Raw genomic sequence first — 19,996 nt, forward strand, 5'->3', positions numbered from 1 at the left:
GTCAGGAGCCACAGAAACTGCAGCTATAGGCTGGAACCCAGCTCCATCAGTGGGATTAGGAATGGAGAGGTTCTCTAGGCATCAGCTGCCATGTCTGCCAGATGGACACAGCTATACCATGGAGGGAGGGGACGTCCTTGGGAGAAACGTTGAAGTGCAGTTTCCACACTGCATCTCTACCTTCCTGATGGGCACCTGGGAAGAGCTCAGATGGAGACCCCATGAAGAAGACAGAATGGCCTCTTGTCACTATTTCCTCCTTTGAAAAATGGGTGAGATCCTCCTTGTCTCCTGCACGTCCCAGGCATGCGTTATGAAGACAATGAAGATACTGGCATCTTAACACTGGAGGTCTCTTAATCCACCCCTGTGCACAGCACCCGGGTGGGGACCTGGAGTCAAAGGGAGAATCTCACGCCCTTCGAGACAGGAGACTATGCTTGGCTCAGTGTGAATGTTGTTTATTTCACTGCATTGCACCTGTTCCGTGCAAAATGGTATCTGCTTTTGGTATATCAGAATAGTGATTTTGGCTTCCACCCCAAAATCAGAACCACAGTTCCGTAAATAGGGCGGTTCTTACCAACATCATGGGATAGGAAAAGGAAGTGAGGGCTTTTCTCAAAACAACTGTGCTCTATTCAGAATATTGAAAACTCAAGAACCCCGTTTTGCTGATCCACATCAAATAGTAAGAGGTTTATGTTGCTTAACTGCACTGGTCATCAAAGGCCTGGATGAGGCCTGTTTTATAAATGAGCCAAAAATTGCCCGGGGATATTGGCCTCGTGTTGTTTACTTCCTCACAGCAGGCCCGGACCGTCAAAAGTCCACAGGCACCAAACTCAAATTTGTACCCATCCTCTTGTTATTTTTAAAACATAATATGTACGGCCAGGCACAGTGGCTCACGCCGTAGTCCCAGCATTTTGGGAGGCTGAGATGGGCAGATTGCTTGAGCCCAGGAACTTGAGACCAGCCTGGGCAAAATGGCGAAACCCAGTCTCTACTAAAAATATAAAAATCAGCTGGGTGTGGTGGTGTGCACCTGTAATCACAGCTGCTCAGGAGCCTAAGGCATGAGAATTGCTTGAACAGGGGAGGCAGAGGCTGCAGTGAGCCAATATTGTGCCACTGCACTCCAGCCTGGGTGACAGAGTAAGACTTGGTCTCAAAAAACAAAAACAAAAAAAATGTATATAGTTACATAAAAAAGCTCAAACAGGGCCAGGCGCGGTGGCTCATGCCTGTAATCCTAGCACTTTGGGAGGCCGAGGCAGGCAGATCACAAGGTCAGGAGATTGAGACCATCCTGGCTAACACGGTGAAACCCCGTCTCTACTAAAAATACAAAAAAAAAAAAAAATTAGCTGGGCATGGTGGCGGGCGCCTGTAGTCCCAGCTACTCAGGAGGCTGAGGCAGGAGAATGGCGCAGTGGCTCACACCTGTAATCCCAGCACTTTGGGAGGCCAAGGCAGGTGGATTGCTTAAGGTCAGGAGTTCAAGACCAGCCTGGCCAACATGGTGAAACCCCATCTCTCCTAAAAATATAAAAAATTAGCTGGACATGGTGGCGCAAACCTGTAATCATCCCAGCTATGAAGGAGGCTAAGGCAGAAGAACTGCTTGAACCCGGGAGGTGGAGGTTGCAGTGAGCTAAGATTGTGCCACTGCACTCCAGCCTGGATGACACAGTGAGACAGCGAGACTCTCCATCTCAAAAAAAAAAAAAAAAGCTCAAACCAAGCAGATATTTAGCCATTTGGAGCCTGCCTACTTTGCATACCCCATGAAACTGCACCTAACATCTGCCAGCCATAGAGATGGAAGACCTAAGGGCTCCATAAAGACCCCAAGCCACCGTTGCCCTTTGCAGTTCTCTGACCCAGAGACGCCCCGTCTGAGCTCCCCACGCTGGACGACATCATCTAGACATGTGAGCCCCCTCTCAGTCCCCTTCTTGCCCAAGAGTTCCTTTGCCCTCTTCCCCTGCTGGATGGTGGCCCGCACCATCATCTCCAGAAAGCCTCATTCTGTAAGGGACCCCCTCAGGGTGTCAACTTGTCAAAATGCCCCCCAAGCAAAGCTGCTTGTATGCTACTGCCATCTTGTGGTCATTTATTTTTCCTCAATCAGCCCAGAAATCCCTTGAACTCCCAACAGCACCAGGGTAGGCCTGGCTTCCTGATATTGTCATCCAAGGCCCAGCTCTATCACCCATTAACTGTGCAACCTCAGTGCTATGATCTAAACGTTTGTGTCCCCTCCCCAAATGTGTATGTTGGAATCTTAACCCCTGAGGTGAGGGTATTAGGAGATGGGGCTTTTTGGGAGGTGATTAGGTCATGAGGGTGGAGCCCTCGTGAATGGAATTAGTGCCTTTTTATTAATAAAAGAGACCCCAGGCTGGGCACGTTGGCTTATGCCTCTAATCCCAGCACTTTGGGAGGCCGAGACAGGCAGACCACTTGAGCCCAGGACTTTGAGACCAGCCTGGACAACATAGAAGACCCCATTTACACAAAAAACACAAAAATTAGCCAAGCGTGGTAGCACGTGCCTGTAGTCCCAGCTACTTGGGAGGCTGAAGTCAGAGGACTGCTTGAGCCTCAGAGGCAGAGGTCACAGTGAGCCATGACTGTGCCACTGCACTCCAGCCTTGGCTACAGAGCTAGACCCTGTCTCAATAAATAAATAAATAAATAAATAAATAAATAAATAAACAAACAAACAAAAATCCCCCAAACCCAAAAAACCACAAAACCCCAAAAACCCAGAGACCCCAGAGCTAGTCTCCCTTCCACTATGTGAGGATACAGTGAGAAGGTGCCATCTATGAAGCAGAGAGTAAGTCCTCTCCAGACCACAAATGTGCTGGCACCTTGACTGTGGATTTCCCAGCCTCCAGAAGTGTGGGAAATGAATGTCTGTTGTTGATAAGCCACCCAGTCAGTGGTATTTTGTTACAGCAGCCTGAATGAACTAAGATACTTGGCCAAAGAATAGTAACTCTCCAAGCCTCAGTTTCCTCATCTACAGAAATGGGGATAACCTAGGCCCTGCCTCACAGTGTTAGCTGAGGATTTGATGAGATAAAGGTAGAAAAATGGACTGGTACATGGCCTGGCAGAGTGGTTGCTCAGTCCACACCAAGCTCTCTCCACCTCCCGTAAATCCAGCTCACTTATTAACATACTCTATGCCTGTTTCTTTCTTTTCTTCTCTTGACTTCTGGAATAATCTCAAATAGTCTTGGTGACAACTGGTGTCCTTACCTCGTTCCTTACTTCAAGTGGGGCTTTTCCCCAGGTTTCCCCATGAAGAATGATGTTTAGTTTTGGGGATGGAGAAGGCCTGGGAGGTTCTTGTTGCCCACCCCACTTCCCAGGGCTGGGATGTCCACAGCGACTCTGGGCCAAGACAGCGCTGCCACTCGCACACCCCCACCTCGAAGGAGCTCCTGCTTCTTCATGAGGCACTCCCGCTCCTTGTCACAGATCTCCCGCCTGTTGTCGGTGGTGAGCCTCTTCATGGCCAGCTCCAGGTCCTCCTTCTGCTTGGCTACAAAGTCCCGGTCCTGTGGGGAGAGAGGAGGACAGGCCTTTATCCAGAGCCGGCTTGGGCACCTCCATGTCTCTTCCTATTATGGAAGAAAAGCCCGTGTGATCAGAGAAGAAAATGCAGGAACAGAAAAGAAATTGGTGGAGGAGAAATTTAAGGGAGACTTAGAGACACATCAACCAATTTCAACATGTGGGCTTCATCTGGATCCTGGATCAAAGAACAGTCTCGGTCTGTCACCAGGGCTGGAGTGCAGCGGCATGATCTCGGCTCACTGCAACCTCTGCCTCCCGCGTTCAAGCGATTCTCCTGCCTCAGCCTCCTGAGTAGCTGGGATTATAGGTGGGCACCACCACTCCTGACTAATTTTTGTATTTTTAGTAGAGACGGGGTTTCACCATGTTGGTCAGGCTGGTCTCAAACTCCTGACCTCGTGATCTGCCTGCCTCGTCCTCCCAAAGTGCTGGGATTACAGGAGTGATTGGAAACTGGAATACTGACAACATGACGTTGTTCAGCAATTATTGTTGAATTTGCTAGGTGTGTTTATGGTATGGTAGTTATTTCTGTGATGTTTGACAGGTAAAATAATATGATGTCTGGGATTTGATTAAAAAGAATACCTTGGGGTCAGGGAGTGAATGAGTGGACATGAGGTGATATTACTGAGATTAGGTGACAGGTATATGGTGGTTCATTATACCTATTCCCATGTTACTTTTCTTTTCTTTTCTTTTCTTTTTTTTTTGAGAGAGAGTCTCGCTCTGTCACCCAGGCTGGAGTGCAATGGCGTGATCTCAGCTCACTGCAACCTCAGCCTCCCAGGTTCAAGTGATTCTCCCATCTCAGCTTCCTGAGTAGCTGGGACTACAGGTGCACACCACCACACCTGGCTAACTTTTGTATTTTTAGTAGAGACGGGGTTTCACCATGTTGGCCAGGCTGGTCTTCAACTCCTGGCCTCAAGTGATCCACCCGCCTCGGCCTCCCTATTCCTGTGTTTTTAATTTTCCATAATAAAGGGTAAAAAAAATTAAAATAAAAAAATTTAGAAACCACGGAATTAGTAAAACTCTCCACTCATCTTATCCCCCAGAGTTGGCAGCTGCAGTAGGTATGTCTATACAAGTGTATCTACAGCTATTGTTATTGCTGTGTTACAAAAATTATTAAAAAGGGCTCAAAGAGATATGTGTGCACCCAAGTTCACAGCAGCATTATTCACAACAGTCAAGGGATGAAAACAGCCCACGTGTCCGTCGATAGATAAATGGATAAACATCATGTGTTATATCCACACGATGGAATATTATTCAGCCTTAAAAAGGAAGGAAATTCTGACACATGCAACAACATGGATGAACCTTGAGGACATTACGCTAAGTGAAATAAGCCAGTCACAAAAGGACAAATATTCTATGATTCCACTTACATGAGGTACCTAGAGTAGTCAAATTCATAGGGAAAGCAGAATAAAGTTACCAAGGGTTGGAGGAGAAGAGATGGAGAATTACGGTTTGATGGGTGCAGAGTTTCAGTTTTACAAGACGAGAGAGTTCTGGAGATAGATGGCGGAGATGGCCGCACAATGTGAATAGGCTTAACGCCACTACACTGTACACTTAATAATGGTAAAGATGGTAAACTTTATGTTATGACTATTTTACCACAATTTTAAAAAATTATTTTAAGAAATCTTTCCATGTTATAATGTGATCTTCTGGCCAGGTGCAGTGGCTCATGCCTGTAATCCCAGCACGTTGGGAGACTGAGGCAGGCGGATCACCTGAGGTCAGGAGTTCGAGACCAGCCTGGCCAACATGGTGAAACCCTGACTCTATTAAAAATACAAAAATTAGCTAGGCGTGATGGCAGGCACCTGTAGTCCCAGCTACCTGGGAGGCTGAGGCAGGAGAATTGCTTGAACCCAGGAGGCAGAGGTTGCAGTGAGCTGAGATCGTGCCACCGCACTCCAGCCTGGGCAACAGAGTGAGACTCCATCTCAAAAAAGAAAAAAAAAAAACTGGGATGAAACTCCCAGTTTTGAAACTCCGTCTCAGATAAATAAATAATGTGATCTTCTATCACATGTGTTTGAATGGCTGAAAATATTTCATGCTATGGATGTTATTTATCCAATAAACAACAGGGTGTTTCTAGGTTTTATCTATTTTAAATAGCGCTACTTCATATTCTGGTAGCTAAGTATTTGTGAACCTCTGTGATAACTCCTTCAGGATTTTCAGATTCCCTCAGGATTTCTAGAAGCAGAAAATCCAAGCCAAAGGATGTGTACATCTTCAAAGCTCTCCATGCAACTGCCTCCTCCAGGCCAATCTGCCGTCCCTCTGCGTGGATGAGGGCCTGTGTGCCCCGCCCTCACCAGTCCTGCGTTCTCTTCCTAATCGTGCTGTAATGGGACAGGTCATAGGGTGTCCCGGAGAGAACACAAGCTTGAGGCCTCGACTCCCTCCCTGAATGTGAACTCAGCAATGTTACCTCTCTCAGCCTTTGTTTCCTCTTCTGCGAATGGGAAAATGAACAGCTCCTACCATAGTAAGCTATGAATGCTGAAGCAGGTAATATACAAAGCATTTCTAAATATGGACTCAAAAATTCTTTGCTTTGGGGACTGAGGAAGCAGAACACACAAAGACCCCCCTCGTGGGGGAAAATAGGAGCATTCCGGCAAAGGATGAAAAGAAGGCTGGGGAGGCCGGCCAGGGCACAGCAAAGAGGCGGTGCTTATCTTAGGGACAATGCGGGAGCCACTGAAGGGTTTTAAGGCACAGGGCTGTGGGGGAAGGGTGCTATTATCAGACTTGGAATTCACATTGATCACACGCAGGCAGGAGAGAAGAAACTGCAGGGGAAAAACAGCTACAGGAAGCCTCGCTGGGAGGCCACTGGACAGTGGCTGGGGGATCATGGAGATGGTGACGAGTTCATAGATCCAGAGACAGGAGATAAGAAATATACATACCATGCTTCAGGAGGTGACGAAGGACTGGAGGGAAAGGAGGCGTCAGGAATGATGGGCCAGAAAGGAAGGAAAATGGCACCCCTCAGAGCATAACAGGACCAGGTCTGGGACATCACAAGTTTGATGTCCTTTAGACTTAAAAGATGCCAAGTGGGCAGGGGAATATACTGGGTTGGTCAAGGAGATGTGACTTACAGGGTCTAACCCTAAAACAAGGTAGGAGGTGCTAAGGGTTTGGGAGGGTGGTCAATGTAAAGTGTTGGGTTATCCAGAGATGGAAGAGCTTACTTCCAGATGGAGGCAGGGCAATCGAGGAAGGCTGCATGGAGGAGGGGATAATGGGGCCATGAAGGATGAGGCCAGATTTAGGTATTCAGAACAGGGTATTTGAGGGGCAGGGATTGGGCAAAGGCAGAGAGGGGGCCTGGTCACCATTCCAGGTCTCGCACCAGCCCATGCACTCCCCAGCTGAGGCCAGGGACTCACAAGAAGCTGCTTTTTCTGCGTGTGCTCCTCCATCTTCTGCTTCATGCTTTCCTTCCGCTGCTGTCGGGGGAGCTTCTCCACCTCGTTCTTCACCTGCAGCAGAGACAGCAGAGAGTAGCTGGGTCAGGGTCCTCTCCATGCTTCCTACAGTATAATCTTCAACGCAGAACCCCCGGGCCAGAGAAACCAAAGAAGAGGCTCAGCTTTGCAGCGGCCAGCACCCTACACGGCTCCCCACCAAGCCCCTCTGAGCAGGTGCCCCACACTGGCCTACTCCTGCCTGCCGCTGGTTTCAGCTTCCAACTCCCCCAGAGTGGGTAGGTGCTGTTTTCAGCAGCTTGGTATCCACCCCCCTCTTCTGGTAACGCGGCACCTCAGTTTCCTGCAGGGAAGTGTTTCTCAACCTTTTTAAAAAATTACAGTCCCTACAGAAGTTATTTTAGACATTTTTCCCTAATCCCTCTCCCCCATGAAATACTAGTCCAACAGACAATATCGTCAATCTGACAAACCATTGTCATATTTCAGTTATTTTGTCATATTTCATTGTCATTTTCAGTTATTCCTTTAGGGTAATACTAGCCAGGCTGAAAATGCACTTTTTTTTTTTTTTTTTTTTTTTTTGAGATGGAATCAAGCAATTCTCCTGCCTTAGCCTTCCAAGTAGCTGGCATTACAAGTGTGCACCACCACACCTGGCTAATTTTTGTATTTTTAGTAGAGATGGGGTTTCACCATGTTGGCCAGGCTGGTCTCAAACTCCTGACCTCAAGTGATCTGCCTGCCTTGGCCTCCCAAAGTGCAGGGATTACAGGCATGTGCCACCGCGCCTGGCCGAGAATGCATACTTTAGTATCCCCCTTGTCAGCCCCTGAGGTCCAGGTGAACTGACATCCCTACCCCCGCTGGCCCTGGGCTGAGCATCTGATCCAGGCTGGCCAAGCAGCATATTCCATGCCCTTAGCCTCAGGAACTGATTCAGAGATAAGCACGTGACCCTCACTGGTCCAGTGCGAGCTTTGGGACGTTTGCTGGAACTACTGAAGAAAAGCTACCTGCTGTCCTCTGGGGTTGTTAAACTGGAGGGATGAAGGCCAAGGTGAGTCACCTTGTCAGCCCCTGGAGGGGACTGCCTGAGATGAACTCAGCGCAGGGAAGCAATGCCCAGAGATGAGAAGAAGAATTCCTGGCAACACTCCTGCCCTCCTGGTCAGACGCCAGCAAGTGTTCTTTCCTTCTTAAGCCAGCTGGGATTGGGTTTCTGTCTTTTATAACAGGAGGGAGAAGAGATCCATGACACTTCTCTCTAAGGACCTTAGAGTTCCTCAGACAGTTCCTTCCCAAGAAACCCACACCTTCACAGGTGCCTAATAACCCAAAACCTGCATTGACAGAGGGCTCTTAAGAGCATCTGATGGGGGGAAAGGCCCGCCTGTGATCAAAAAAAGAGCATTCCAGGGAGTTCTGGCATGGTGAGGTAAGCCAAGACAGGCTGTGTCTCCTGATAATTACAGTGAAAACTCTGCATCAAATATGAAAGCAGCTACTTGAGGACTCTGAAAACCAAACAAAAGCAGGTGACATGAAGGGGAGTCAAAACTTGCAGACAAGACTGGTACAGGGGATAAGTTTCCTATTTTTTTTTTTCACCCTTTTGCTCTCCTGGCTTTGCACCAATTCCAGACCTGCCCAGTAGTGCAGTAGAAAAGCTGGCTAAAACTCTGTAAGAAACCTTGTGTTTCTGGCCAGAGAACCAGGAAAAGAGGCCTGTGCAGTCCAGTGAGTATGGGATGAATCCCAAAGAGAAGGGCACAGAAGGCCAGGCGGAGTGGCTCACGCCTGTAATCCCAGCACTTTGGGAGGCCGAGGAAGGTGGATCACTTGAGGTCAGGAGTTCAAGACCAGTCTTGGGCAACATGGTGAAACCCTGTCTCTACTAAAAATACAAAAATCAGCCGGGTGTGGTGGCACATGCCAGTTATCCCAGCTCCTCGGGAAGGAGGCATGAGAATCACTTGAACTCAGGCGGCGTAGGTTGCAGTGAGCCGAGATCATACCATTGAACTTCCAGCCTGAGGGACAGAGCGAGACTCCGTCTCAAAAACAAAGAGAAGAGCGCAGGAAAAGGGAAATTCCTAACTGTGTGTGTGAACACAGAGATTCACCCCTGAGCTGAGTATGAGTGAGACAGGTGCCAAGCAGTATAGCAAAAAACAAAAAAAGCAAAGACCCAACTAAACTAACACTGAAACCACTACCCACAGAAGATCAGACAGAACCTGTGGTCTGCAGGGTTTCCTGTTAAACAAAAAACATCTACATTCTTCAAAAAATTATAATACGGACCCACAGTCTACAGAACATAACACTGAAATGTCAGGGATAGCCAGGCACGGTGGCTCACACCTGTAATCCCAGCACTTTGGGAGGCTGGGTGGATCGCCTGAGCTCAGGAGTTCAAGACCAACCTGGGCAACATGGCAAAACCCCGTCTCTACAGAAAATATTAATACAAAAAACTAGCTGGGTGTGGTGCCAGTGCACCTGTAGTCTCAGCTACTCAGGAGGCTGAAGTGGGAGGATCACTTTAGCCCAGGAGGTTGAGGCTGCAGTGAGCTGTGACTGCACCACTGCACTCCATCCTGGGCAACAGAGCAAGACCCTGTCTCTAAATAAATAAATAGAATAAATAAATAAATAAATAAATAAATAAATAAATAGAATAAAATGCCAAGGAAACAATAAAAAATTACTCTACATACAAAGAATCAGGAAATAGAACCAATTTTCAAAGAAAAAGGCAATCAATAGATGTCAGCTCCGGGATGACACAGATGTTGGGACTGGCAGAAAGAAACTTTAAAGCAGCTATTATAACTATACTCCATGAGGTAAAGCCCTTTAATATTTCAAGTATGGAAAGATGAAAGTTCACAGCCCAGAAAAACTATTTTTTAAAAAATTAGAAAATTTAAAACTAAACAATACAATGTCTGAAATTAAAATAAAACAATAGCGGAATGGTGATGACAGAGGAGGGTCATTCATTTGAAGACTGATTAATAAAGATTATATAATATGAATGATAGAGAGAAAAAAAGATGAAAAAGAGGAAGGTTTCAGGAACTTATGGGAAAATTATCAAAAGCTCAATGAAACCCAAACAGGTTAAATTAAAAGAAAACCACCCTCATACATATCATAATAAAACTTGAAAACCAAAGACTAAAAAAATTCAGGAGAGTAGTTAAGAGAAATGTGACACATTAACACAGGAAAATAATGACTCCAGTGACCATGTATTTCCCAACAGACACCAGGGAGGCCAAAAGCCACCGGAGTATCATCCTTAAAGTGCTGAAAGAAGGGCCGGGTGCGGTGGCTCACACCTGTAATCCCAGCACTTGGGGAGGCTAAGGCGGGTGGATCACGAGGTCAGGAATTCAAGACAAGCCTGGACAAGATGGTGAAACCCTGTCTCTACTAAAATTACAAAAAAATTAGCTGGGTACGGTGACAGGCGCCTGTAATCCCAGCTACTCAGGAGGCTGAGGCAGAGAACTGCTTGAACCCGGGAGGCACAGGTTGCAGTGAGCCGAGATCACACCACTGCACTCCAGTGTGGGCGACAGAGCGAGACTCCGTCTCAAAAAAAAAAAAGTGCTGAGATAGGTATGTCTAGTGAAACTATCCTTCAGAAATGAAAGTAAAATAAAGACATTTTCAGATGAAGGAAAGTAGGAAACTTTGTGGTCAGGAAGAAAGGCTACATTGGAAGTTCTTCAGGTTGAAAAGAAGTGAGCTGAGGAGAAAACTTGTATCTTCAGTAAAAAAGAAAGAGTGGCAGAAATGGTAACTATCTGGATAAACATAATCAACACTTTTTCCCTTAAGATCTTTAAAATCTCAATGACCATTTAAAGCAAAAGTTGTCACATTGTCTGGTATGGTTTTTAATATATGTAGATATAATACATGTGATAGGCCAGGCGTGGTGGCTCACGCCTGTAATCCCAGCACTTTGGGAGGCTAAGGCGGGTGGATCACAAGGTCAGGAATTCAAGACAAGCCTGGCCAAGATGGTGAAATCCTGTCTCTACTAAAATTACAAAAAAATTAGCTGGGTACGGTGACAGGCGCCTGTAATCCCAGCTACTCAGGAGGCTGAGGCAGAGAACTGCTTGAACCCGGGAGGCACAGGTTGCAGTGAGCCGAGATCACACCACTGCACTCCAGTCTGGGTGACAGAGCGAGACTCTGTCTCAAAAAAAAAAAAGTGCTGAGATAGGTATGTCTAGTGAAACTATCCTTCAGAAATGAAAGTAAAATAAAGACATTTTCAGATGAAGGAAAGTAGGAAACTTTGTGGTCAGGAAGAAAGGCTACATTGGAAGTTCTTCAGGTTGAAAAGAAGTGAGCTGAGGAGAAAACTTGTATCTTCAGTAAAAAAGAAAGAGTGACAGAAATGGTAACTATCTGGATAAACATAATCAACACTTTTTCCCTTAAGATCTTTAAAATCTCAATGACCATTTAAAGCAAAAGTTGTCACATTGTCTGGTATGGTTTTTAATATATGTAGATATAATACATATGATAGGCCAGGCGTGGTGGCTCACGCCTGTAATGCCAGCACTTTGGGAGGCTGAGGTGGGCAGACTGCTTGAGGCCAGGCAAGACCAGCCTGGCCAACATGGTGAAACCCTGTCTGTAGGCATGAGAACTGCTTGAACCCAGGAGGCAGAGGTTGCAGTGAGCCAAGATCATACCATTGCACTTCAGCCTGGGCGACAGAGCAAGACTCTGCCTCAAAAAAAAAAACAAACCCCAAAACGTGACAATTATAACAAAATTGAGAAAGTATCAAGAAATTTACATGGTTGTAAAAGTACATTTTACTTAAAGAATTACAATATCAACTCTAAATAGATGCTGAGATAGGTATGTATATTATAATGCCCCAGAGCAACCATTAAACACAAACACACACACACACACATAAAATATAAACCAATTCATGAATTAAAAAATAATACTAAAAATATTCAAATACTTCAAAAGGAGGTAGAAAAACGGGGAAGAGAGGAACAAAAACCAAAGGAGACAAAACAGGTAATAATTTAATTAAATATAAATGCCATAAACACCTCCACTAAAAAACAAAGATTTTCAGATGGGATTAAAAAAAATGAAAGCACAACTATATGCTGTCAACAAGAAACCCATGTTAAATATAAAGATTTAGACAGGTTAAATTGAAAGGATGGGAAAAGATACTGTATGCAAACACTTATCAAAAGAAAGTAGGATTGGCTATTTACTAGACAAGGTAGACTTCAGAACAAGGAATATTATCAGGAATAATGATGGGCATTATATAATTATAAAAGGAAGAGTCAGTTCACTAAGAAAATATGACTATTTTAGTCTTAGCTAAAGTCTAGGAGGCTGAGGAGGATCACTTGAGCCCAGGAGTTTGAGGGCAGTCTGGGCAACATAGTTAGACTTCCATTGCAAAGAAAATAAACAAATAAATAATAAAATGTGACTATTTAAAATAACAAAATAATTTCAAAAATGTGAAACAAAAGCTGACAGAACTGAATGAGAAATAGATAAATCCACAATTACAGTTGGAGATGTTAACATTCCTTTCTCAGTAGCCAGTAGAACAAGTGGTCAGAAAATCAGTAAGAATAGAGAAGACCTGAACAATACTATCAATTAAGTTGACCTACTTGACATTTATAGAATACTCCACTGAACAACAGCAGAATACACATCCTTTTCAAGTGCACACGGAACACTCAGCAACACAGACCACATCCCAGACCATAAAACAAGCCATAATACATTTTTAAAAACTGAAATCTTAAAAAATATATGGGCCAGGCGTGGTGGCTCATGCCTGTAATCCCAGCACTTTGGGAGGCTGAGGCATGTGGATCACCTGAGGTCAAGAGTTCAAGACCAGCCTGGCCAACATGGTGGAACCCTGTCTGTACTAAAAATACAAAAATTAGCTGGGTGTGGTGGCATGTGCCTGTAATCCCAGCTACTTGGGGGGCTGAGGCAGAAGAATCACTTGAACCTGGGAGACAGAGGTTGCAGTGAGCCGAGATCATGCCATTGCACTCCAGCCTGGGCGACAACAGCAAAATTCCACCTCAAAAAGAAAAAAAAAAATATATATATATATATATATATATATATATATGTTATTTGATTTGATCATAATGAAATCAAACTAAAAAACAGTAAGAGAAAGATATGAGAGCCCCAAAACATTTTAAAATTAAACAACAAGCTTTTAAATAACCTGGGTCAAAGAGGAAGTTGCAAAGGAAATTAAAAAGTAATTGGTATTGAATAAAAATGAAAATACAACATATAAAGATTTGTGGAATGAAGCTAAAACAGTGCTCCATTTATAGCATTAAGTGCAATTTATAGCATTAAGTGCTTAAAGAATAGTCTCAAATCAATGTTCTAAATGAGCTTCTACATTAAGAAACCATAAAAAGAAGAGCAATTTAAACCCAAGACTAATATAACAGCAGAAATCAATAACATTGAAAAGAGAAAAATCAATGAAACCAAAAGCTGGTTCTTTGATAAGGTCAATAAAATTAATAATTAGTCAGACTGACAGGGAAGGAGGAGGAGAGGAGGAGGAGAAGGAGGAGGAGAAGATGACAATACAAGATACCAGTATGAGGGATGAAAGAAAGAACATCACTATAGATGCTACAGGCATTAAAAGGATAGTCAGGAAATATTTAATGCCAATAAATTTGAGTATTAAAATGAAATCTACAAATTCCTCGAAAGACAGAAGCTACTAAAGTTTACTTAAGAAGAAACAGGCCAGGCGCGGTGGCTCATGCCTGTATCCCAGCACTTTGGGAGGCTGAGGCGGGCAGATCACCTGAAATCAGAAGTTTAAGACCAGCCTGGCTAACATGGTGAGAGCCCATGTCTACTAAAAATACAAAAACATTAGCCGGGTGTGGTGGCACGCACCTGTAATCCCAGCTACTCAGGAGGCTGAGCAGGAGAATCGCTTGAACCTGGGAGGCAGAGGTTGCAGTGAGCTGAGATTGTACCACTGCTCTCCAACCTGGGTGACAGAGTGAGACACTCTCTATCTCAAAAAAAAAAAAAAAAAAAAAAGAAATAGGTATTTCATTGGAAGGCCATGTAACAATGAAAAGTTTAAAAAAAAAAAAAAGAAGAAGAAGAAATAGATAACTAAAACTGAGGCAGGATAGGTAGCAAAAAAAAAAAAAAATGACCAGGTTCTCTGGACACAGCAACTATGGTGACCATACAGTCAACACCATAAGCCTCAGCATTCTCATTGTAATTGAGCTCATTCAAGCACAGCTATCTTCAGTAGGGGATTTTCCCTGTAGGGAGCAAGCACATTTTGATTTTACCTGTCCTCAGACTGACTCCTTGTTCATTATAATAGTAAAAAACACACCCCTGGGTAGAGACGTAAGATGCTAATGAGACAGTGACAAATGAGCAAGCATGTACAGCTACTACACCTGTGCACCCAGAGGCCCACCCAGAACATGCTTCCTGGCAACGCCTCTTCCCACCTACTTAGGAACCATCATGTAAGGCTCCCTCTAAAAGAGTCTCCCTAGTGCCAGTCTTTGCTGTCTCGTCCTTACAAGCAGCCCACTCTGAATTCTCTCTCTCTCAGGGTGTACTGTCTATTCTATACCTAACTTTCAAAATATTATTTTCCTTTTGCAATAAATCACTCTATGCTGCATCTCCTTTGCTGTGTGTCTCATGTTTAAATTCTTTAAAGCCAAGAAGACAAGAACCGAGGTATCACAACAGCTGTCAACAAAACCAGATAGACATCACAAGAAAACCACAGATCGATATCCTTCATGAACACAGACCCCAAAATCCTCAACAAAATATCAGCAAATTGAGTCCAGTAATATATAAAAAGGAAAATACACAATAACCAATGGTTCTTACCCCAAAAAGGCAAAGCTGATGCAATATTTTAAAATCAAGCAATATAATTTATATCAACAGACTAACAGAAGAAAAACCATATAATCATATCAACTGATACATGAAACCCATTTGATAAAATTCAGCACCTATTCATAATGAAATGGATTGGCATACTAGGAATAAGAGACTTAAAAAATTTTTTTTCTTTTCTTTCTTTTTTTTTTTTATGAGATGGAGTCTTGCTCTGTCGCCCAGGCTGGAGAGCAGTGGCGCAATCTCGGCTCACTGCAAGATCCGCCTACCGGGTTCACGCCATTCTCCTGCCTCAGCCTCCCGAGTAGCTGGGACTACAGGCGCACACCGCCACGCCTGGCTAATTTTTTGTATTTTTAGTAGAGATGGGGTTTCACCCTGTGTTAGCCAGGATGGTCTCGATCTCCTGACCTTGTGATCCGCCTGCCTCGGCCTCCCAAAGTGCTAGGATTACAGGCGTGAGCCACCGCGCCTGGCCTCTTTTCTTTCTTTTTAACCTCAGCTTCTGCGTCTGTATAAAGAGACTTTCTTAATCCAATGAGGGCAGCTATAAAAAGCCCTATTGCTAGCATCATACTTAATGATGAGATATTGAATGCCTTCCCCTTAAAATGGGGAACGAGGCAAAGATGTCCTCTCTACTATTCCTATTCAACATCCTACTGGAGGCCTTGGCTAGCACAATAAAGCAATTAAAAAATAAAAAGCATACAGATTGAAAAGGAAGCAATAAGACCATTTCTATTTGTAGATATGATGTCTATGTAGAAAATCTCAAGGAATCTACAAAGATACGAGTACTAATAAGTGAGTTTAGCAAGATTGCAGTACAAGATTAATCTATAAATATCAATGTATTTTTACAATCTAGCAATGAACAATTACAATTTTTCTTTTCCGAGTTGGGTTTTACTTTGTTCCCAGGCTAAAGCACAGTGGTGCAATTATGGCTCACTTGCAGCCTCGAACTCCTGGGCTCAAGTGATCCTCTCTCACCTCAGCTTCCCAAGCAGCTGGGATTACAGGTGCATGCCACCACACCCAGCTAATTATTTATTTATTTATTTATTTTTTGAGATGAAGTCTTGCTCTGTCACCCAGGCTGGAGTGCAGTAGTGGTGCGATCTTGGCTCACTGCAGCCTCTGCCTCCCGGGTTCAAGCAATTCTCCTGCTTCAGCCTCCCAAGTAGCTGGGATTACAGATGCACACCACCACATTGGCTAATTTTTGTATTTTTAGTAGAGATGAGGTTTCACCATGTTGACCAGGCTGGTCTTGAACTCCTGACCTCAAGTGGTCTGCCTGCCTCAGCCTTGCAAAGTGCTGGTATTACAGGTATGAGTCACCACACCCAACCTAATTTTTAATTTTTTTTTGTTTTGTTTTAGAGACAGGGTTTCAGTATGTTGCCCAGGCTGGTCTCAAACTCCTGGCCTCAAGTGATCCTCCCATCTCAGTCTCCTTAGTTGCTAGGATGATAGGCGTAAGCCACTGCATCTGGCAGAAATGGATTTTTTAAAAAAAGTATGTTGCATAACAGCACCAAAAACATGAAATAAATATAATTCAAGGCCGGGAGCAGTGGCTCATGCCTATAATCCTAGCACTTTGGGAGGCTGAGTTGGGTGGATAATTTGAGGTCAGAAGTTCCAGACCAGCTTGGCCAACATGGTGAAACCCCATCTCTACTAAAAATAGCAAAAAAAAAAAAAAATTGTCAGGCGTGGTGGCACACACCTGTAATCCCAGCTACCTGGGAGGCTGAGGCAAGAGAAACGCTTGAACCTGGGAGGCGGAGGTTGTAGTGAGCCAAGATCACGCCACTGCACTCCAGTCTAGGTGACAGAGCAAGACTCTGTCTCAAAAAATAAAAATAATAATAATAATTCGAATATAAATATAAAATATATAGTGAATCTGTATGCTCAAATTAAAAACACTAAGGAAATGTATCAAAGAAGACCTAAGTAAATGGAGAGATATGTTATGCTCAATATTGTTCAGATGTCCTATCTCTCCACACTGATCTATGAATTCAACTCAATCCCAATCAAAATCTCAGCAGGTATTTCACAGAAATCAGTAGGATGATTCTAAGGTTTATATAGAAAGGCAAAAGAACTAGAATGGCCAAACAACTTTAAAAAATAAGGACAAAGTTGGAAGACTCACACTACCTGATTTCATGGCTTTTATAAAGCTACAATTGTCAAGACACTGTAGTATTGGTGAAGGACAGACAAATAGATCAGTGAAACAGCAGAGAATCCAGAAATACCACATACGAGTATATGTGGTCAACTAACTTTTCACAAAGGTACAAAAGCAATTCAGTGGAAAAAGGATAGCCTTTTCAACAAATGGTGCTGGAATAACCAGACATCCATAGGCAATAATTATTATTATAGCAGTAATAATAATAGTGAACCTAACCCACACCTTATATCTTATATAACAATGAACTCAAAATGGATTATATATCAAAATATAAAACCTAAAATTGTAAAACTTCTAAAGCAGGTGATGTTGGGTTAGGCAAAGATTTCTTGGATGTACTGCTAATAGCATAATCCCTAAAAGAAAAAATGATAAAACAGACTTCATCAAAAACAAAGTACTAATTAAAAAATTAGCAGCTGGGTGCGTTGGCTCACAACAGTAATCATGGCACTTTCGGAAACCGAAGCAGGCGGATCACTTGAGGTCAGGAGTTTAAGGCCAGCCTGGCCAACATGGTGAAACCCTGTCTCTAATAAAAATACAAAAATGAGCTAAGTGTGGTGGCGCATGTCTGTAATCCCAGTTACTTGGGAGGCTGAGGCAGGAGGATTGCTCGAACCCACGAGGCGGAGGGTGCAAGTAAGCTGAGATTGCACCACTGCACTCCAGCCTGGGGGACAGAGTGAGACTCCATTAAAAAAAAAAAAAATTAGCTGAGTGTGTTGGTATGTGCCTTTTGTCCCAGCTACTTGGGAGGCTGAGGTGGGAGCCCAGGAATTCAAGGCTATATTGAGCCATGATTGTGCCACTGCATTCCATCCTGGAAGGCAGACCAAGACCCTGTCAAAAAAAGAAAAAAAAAAAAAGTACTTCTGCTCTATACAAGACACTGTTAGGAGAAAAGACAAGCCACAGGCTGGAAGTAAATGTGGGCAAAATACAACATATTTGAGAAAATACTTGCATACAGAATCTAAAAGGAACTGTTGATATTCAGTAGTAAGAAAAATCACCCAGTTAAATAAACGGCCAAAGATCTGACCCAATACTTCACTAAAAAATACATATGGGTGCCAGGCGCGGTGGCTCATGCCTGTAATCCCAGCACTTTGGGAGGCCGAGGTGGGCGGATCTTCTGGGGTCAGGAGTTCAAGACCATCCTGGCCAACATGGTGAAACCCCATCCCTACTAAAAATACAAAAATTAGCTGGGCATGGTGGCAGGTGCCTGTAGTCCCAGCTACTCAGGAGGCTGAGGCAGGAGACTCGCTTGAACCTGGAAGGTGGTGGAGGTTGCAGTGAGCCGAGATTGTGCCATTGCACTCCAGCCTGGGCGACAAGAGCGAAACTCCACCTCAAAATAAATAAATAAATAAAATAAAATAAATACATACGGGTAGCAAGTGAGCACACGAAAAGATACTCAAATCATTAGTTGTTAGTGAAATGTGAATTAGAAACCACAATGAAACACCACTTTACACCTATCAGAATGGCTAAAAAACCTGACAATTGCAAGTGCTGGTGAGGACCTGGAGCAACTGGAACTCTTGTACCTCGTTGTGATGTAAAATGATCCAGCTCTTTTTGGAACAGTCTGGCAGTCTCTCATAAAGTCAAACATGCACTTACCACCTGACCCCAAAATCCCAGCAGCTATTCTTCATTGTCTCTTCTTTCAATTCTTGGATTTTTTTTTTTCACGGTCTTAGATTTGTAATCTGAATCCTTCTCCTATGTTCTTTGGCCTAATGGTCTTAGATCAGGGTTTTGCAACTTCAGCACTACTGACCTTGAGGGTGGAGAGTTCTTTGTTGTGGGGGCTGTCCTGTGCGTTAGTTGTGGGGGCGTCCTGTGCATTATAGGAAGTTAGCAGCATCCCTGGCTTCTACCTGCTCAATGCCAGTAGCACCGCTCCCTTATTTCCCCAGTGGTGACAACCAAAATGTTTCCAGATATTGCCAATTGGCCCCCACGGAACAAAATAGTCCCCGGTTGAGGATCACTGTCTTAGAAGTCCTAGTAAAATATCTAAAATCTTATTTGTGCCACTTCTGCTTCCATATCAAAGGGTCGCCTTGGAGATGCTATATAACCCTAGTTCAGCATCTGGCTGTGGTGTCTGCCAAAATGCCTTTCGACAGCACCATCTCAGGCATCATACAATTTAAAGGCCTCACGAGCTTAAAACTGTGCTGTTTCAAGCATGATTTCTTGATTTTCCAGGACAGACAATTAGAAGCAGCAGTTTAGTAAAGGATTTCTGCCAAAGGCACCGAAAACACGAAGAAACGTCACACCACTGACCATGGAGGGCGAAGGCAAAGGAACAGTAAAAGTAGAGTCACGTGGGGCCACTTGACAAAGGGGCACAGGACTTCCATCCATCAGTATCCCCCGAGGACATTCACATACCAGCACTGCTCTCCCGCTGAGATCTACTGACAGGCAGGGGCAGGGGAACTGCACGCTGCTGGATGTCAGAAAACCTGCATTCTAGTCCAGCTACGTGGCTTCAGAAAAGTTACTGAACTCGTTCGAGTTCCTCATTTTCTCATCAGGAAAAACAATCTGGCTTTCAACTAAAATTTCGTTAGGGATCCTTCGAGGGTTACAATTCTGTGGTGTTACAGAGATCCAAACTATTTAATAGCTAAATTCTGTTTATTGAACTTTGCCTGGGAAGGCAGGAAAACAGAGTTCTGGAAAGATTTCCTTCAAGACT

At 44.1% G+C, this 19,996-nt stretch overlaps 1 protein-coding gene across 2 annotated transcripts in view; it reads right to left on the minus strand.

Moving 5' to 3' along the window:
- The window catches only part of STK10 (serine/threonine kinase 10), a 144,869-nt gene that overhangs the window by 14,237 nt on the left and 110,636 nt on the right, over positions 1–19,996 (minus strand). The window contains exons 13-14 of one of the 2 annotated variants that reach the window (XR_010157046.1): positions 7,032–7,124; positions 3,277–3,578 (exon numbers count right to left, since the gene is read on the minus strand). Coding sequence is in view for 1 of the 2 variants with exons in the window: in XM_016954200.4 (XP_016809689.3) it covers positions 3,449–3,578; positions 7,032–7,124 (223 nt within the window). In the remaining variant the exon portion in view is untranslated. The remainder of the gene's footprint in view (positions 1–3,276; positions 3,579–7,031; positions 7,125–19,996) is intronic. The other variant, XM_016954200.4, reaches the window with a different exon arrangement.

This window comes from Pan troglodytes, chromosome 4, assembly GCF_028858775.2.
Source record: "Pan troglodytes isolate AG18354 chromosome 4, NHGRI_mPanTro3-v2.0_pri, whole genome shotgun sequence".
Taxonomy (NCBI): Eukaryota; Metazoa; Chordata; class Mammalia; order Primates; family Hominidae; genus Pan; species Pan troglodytes.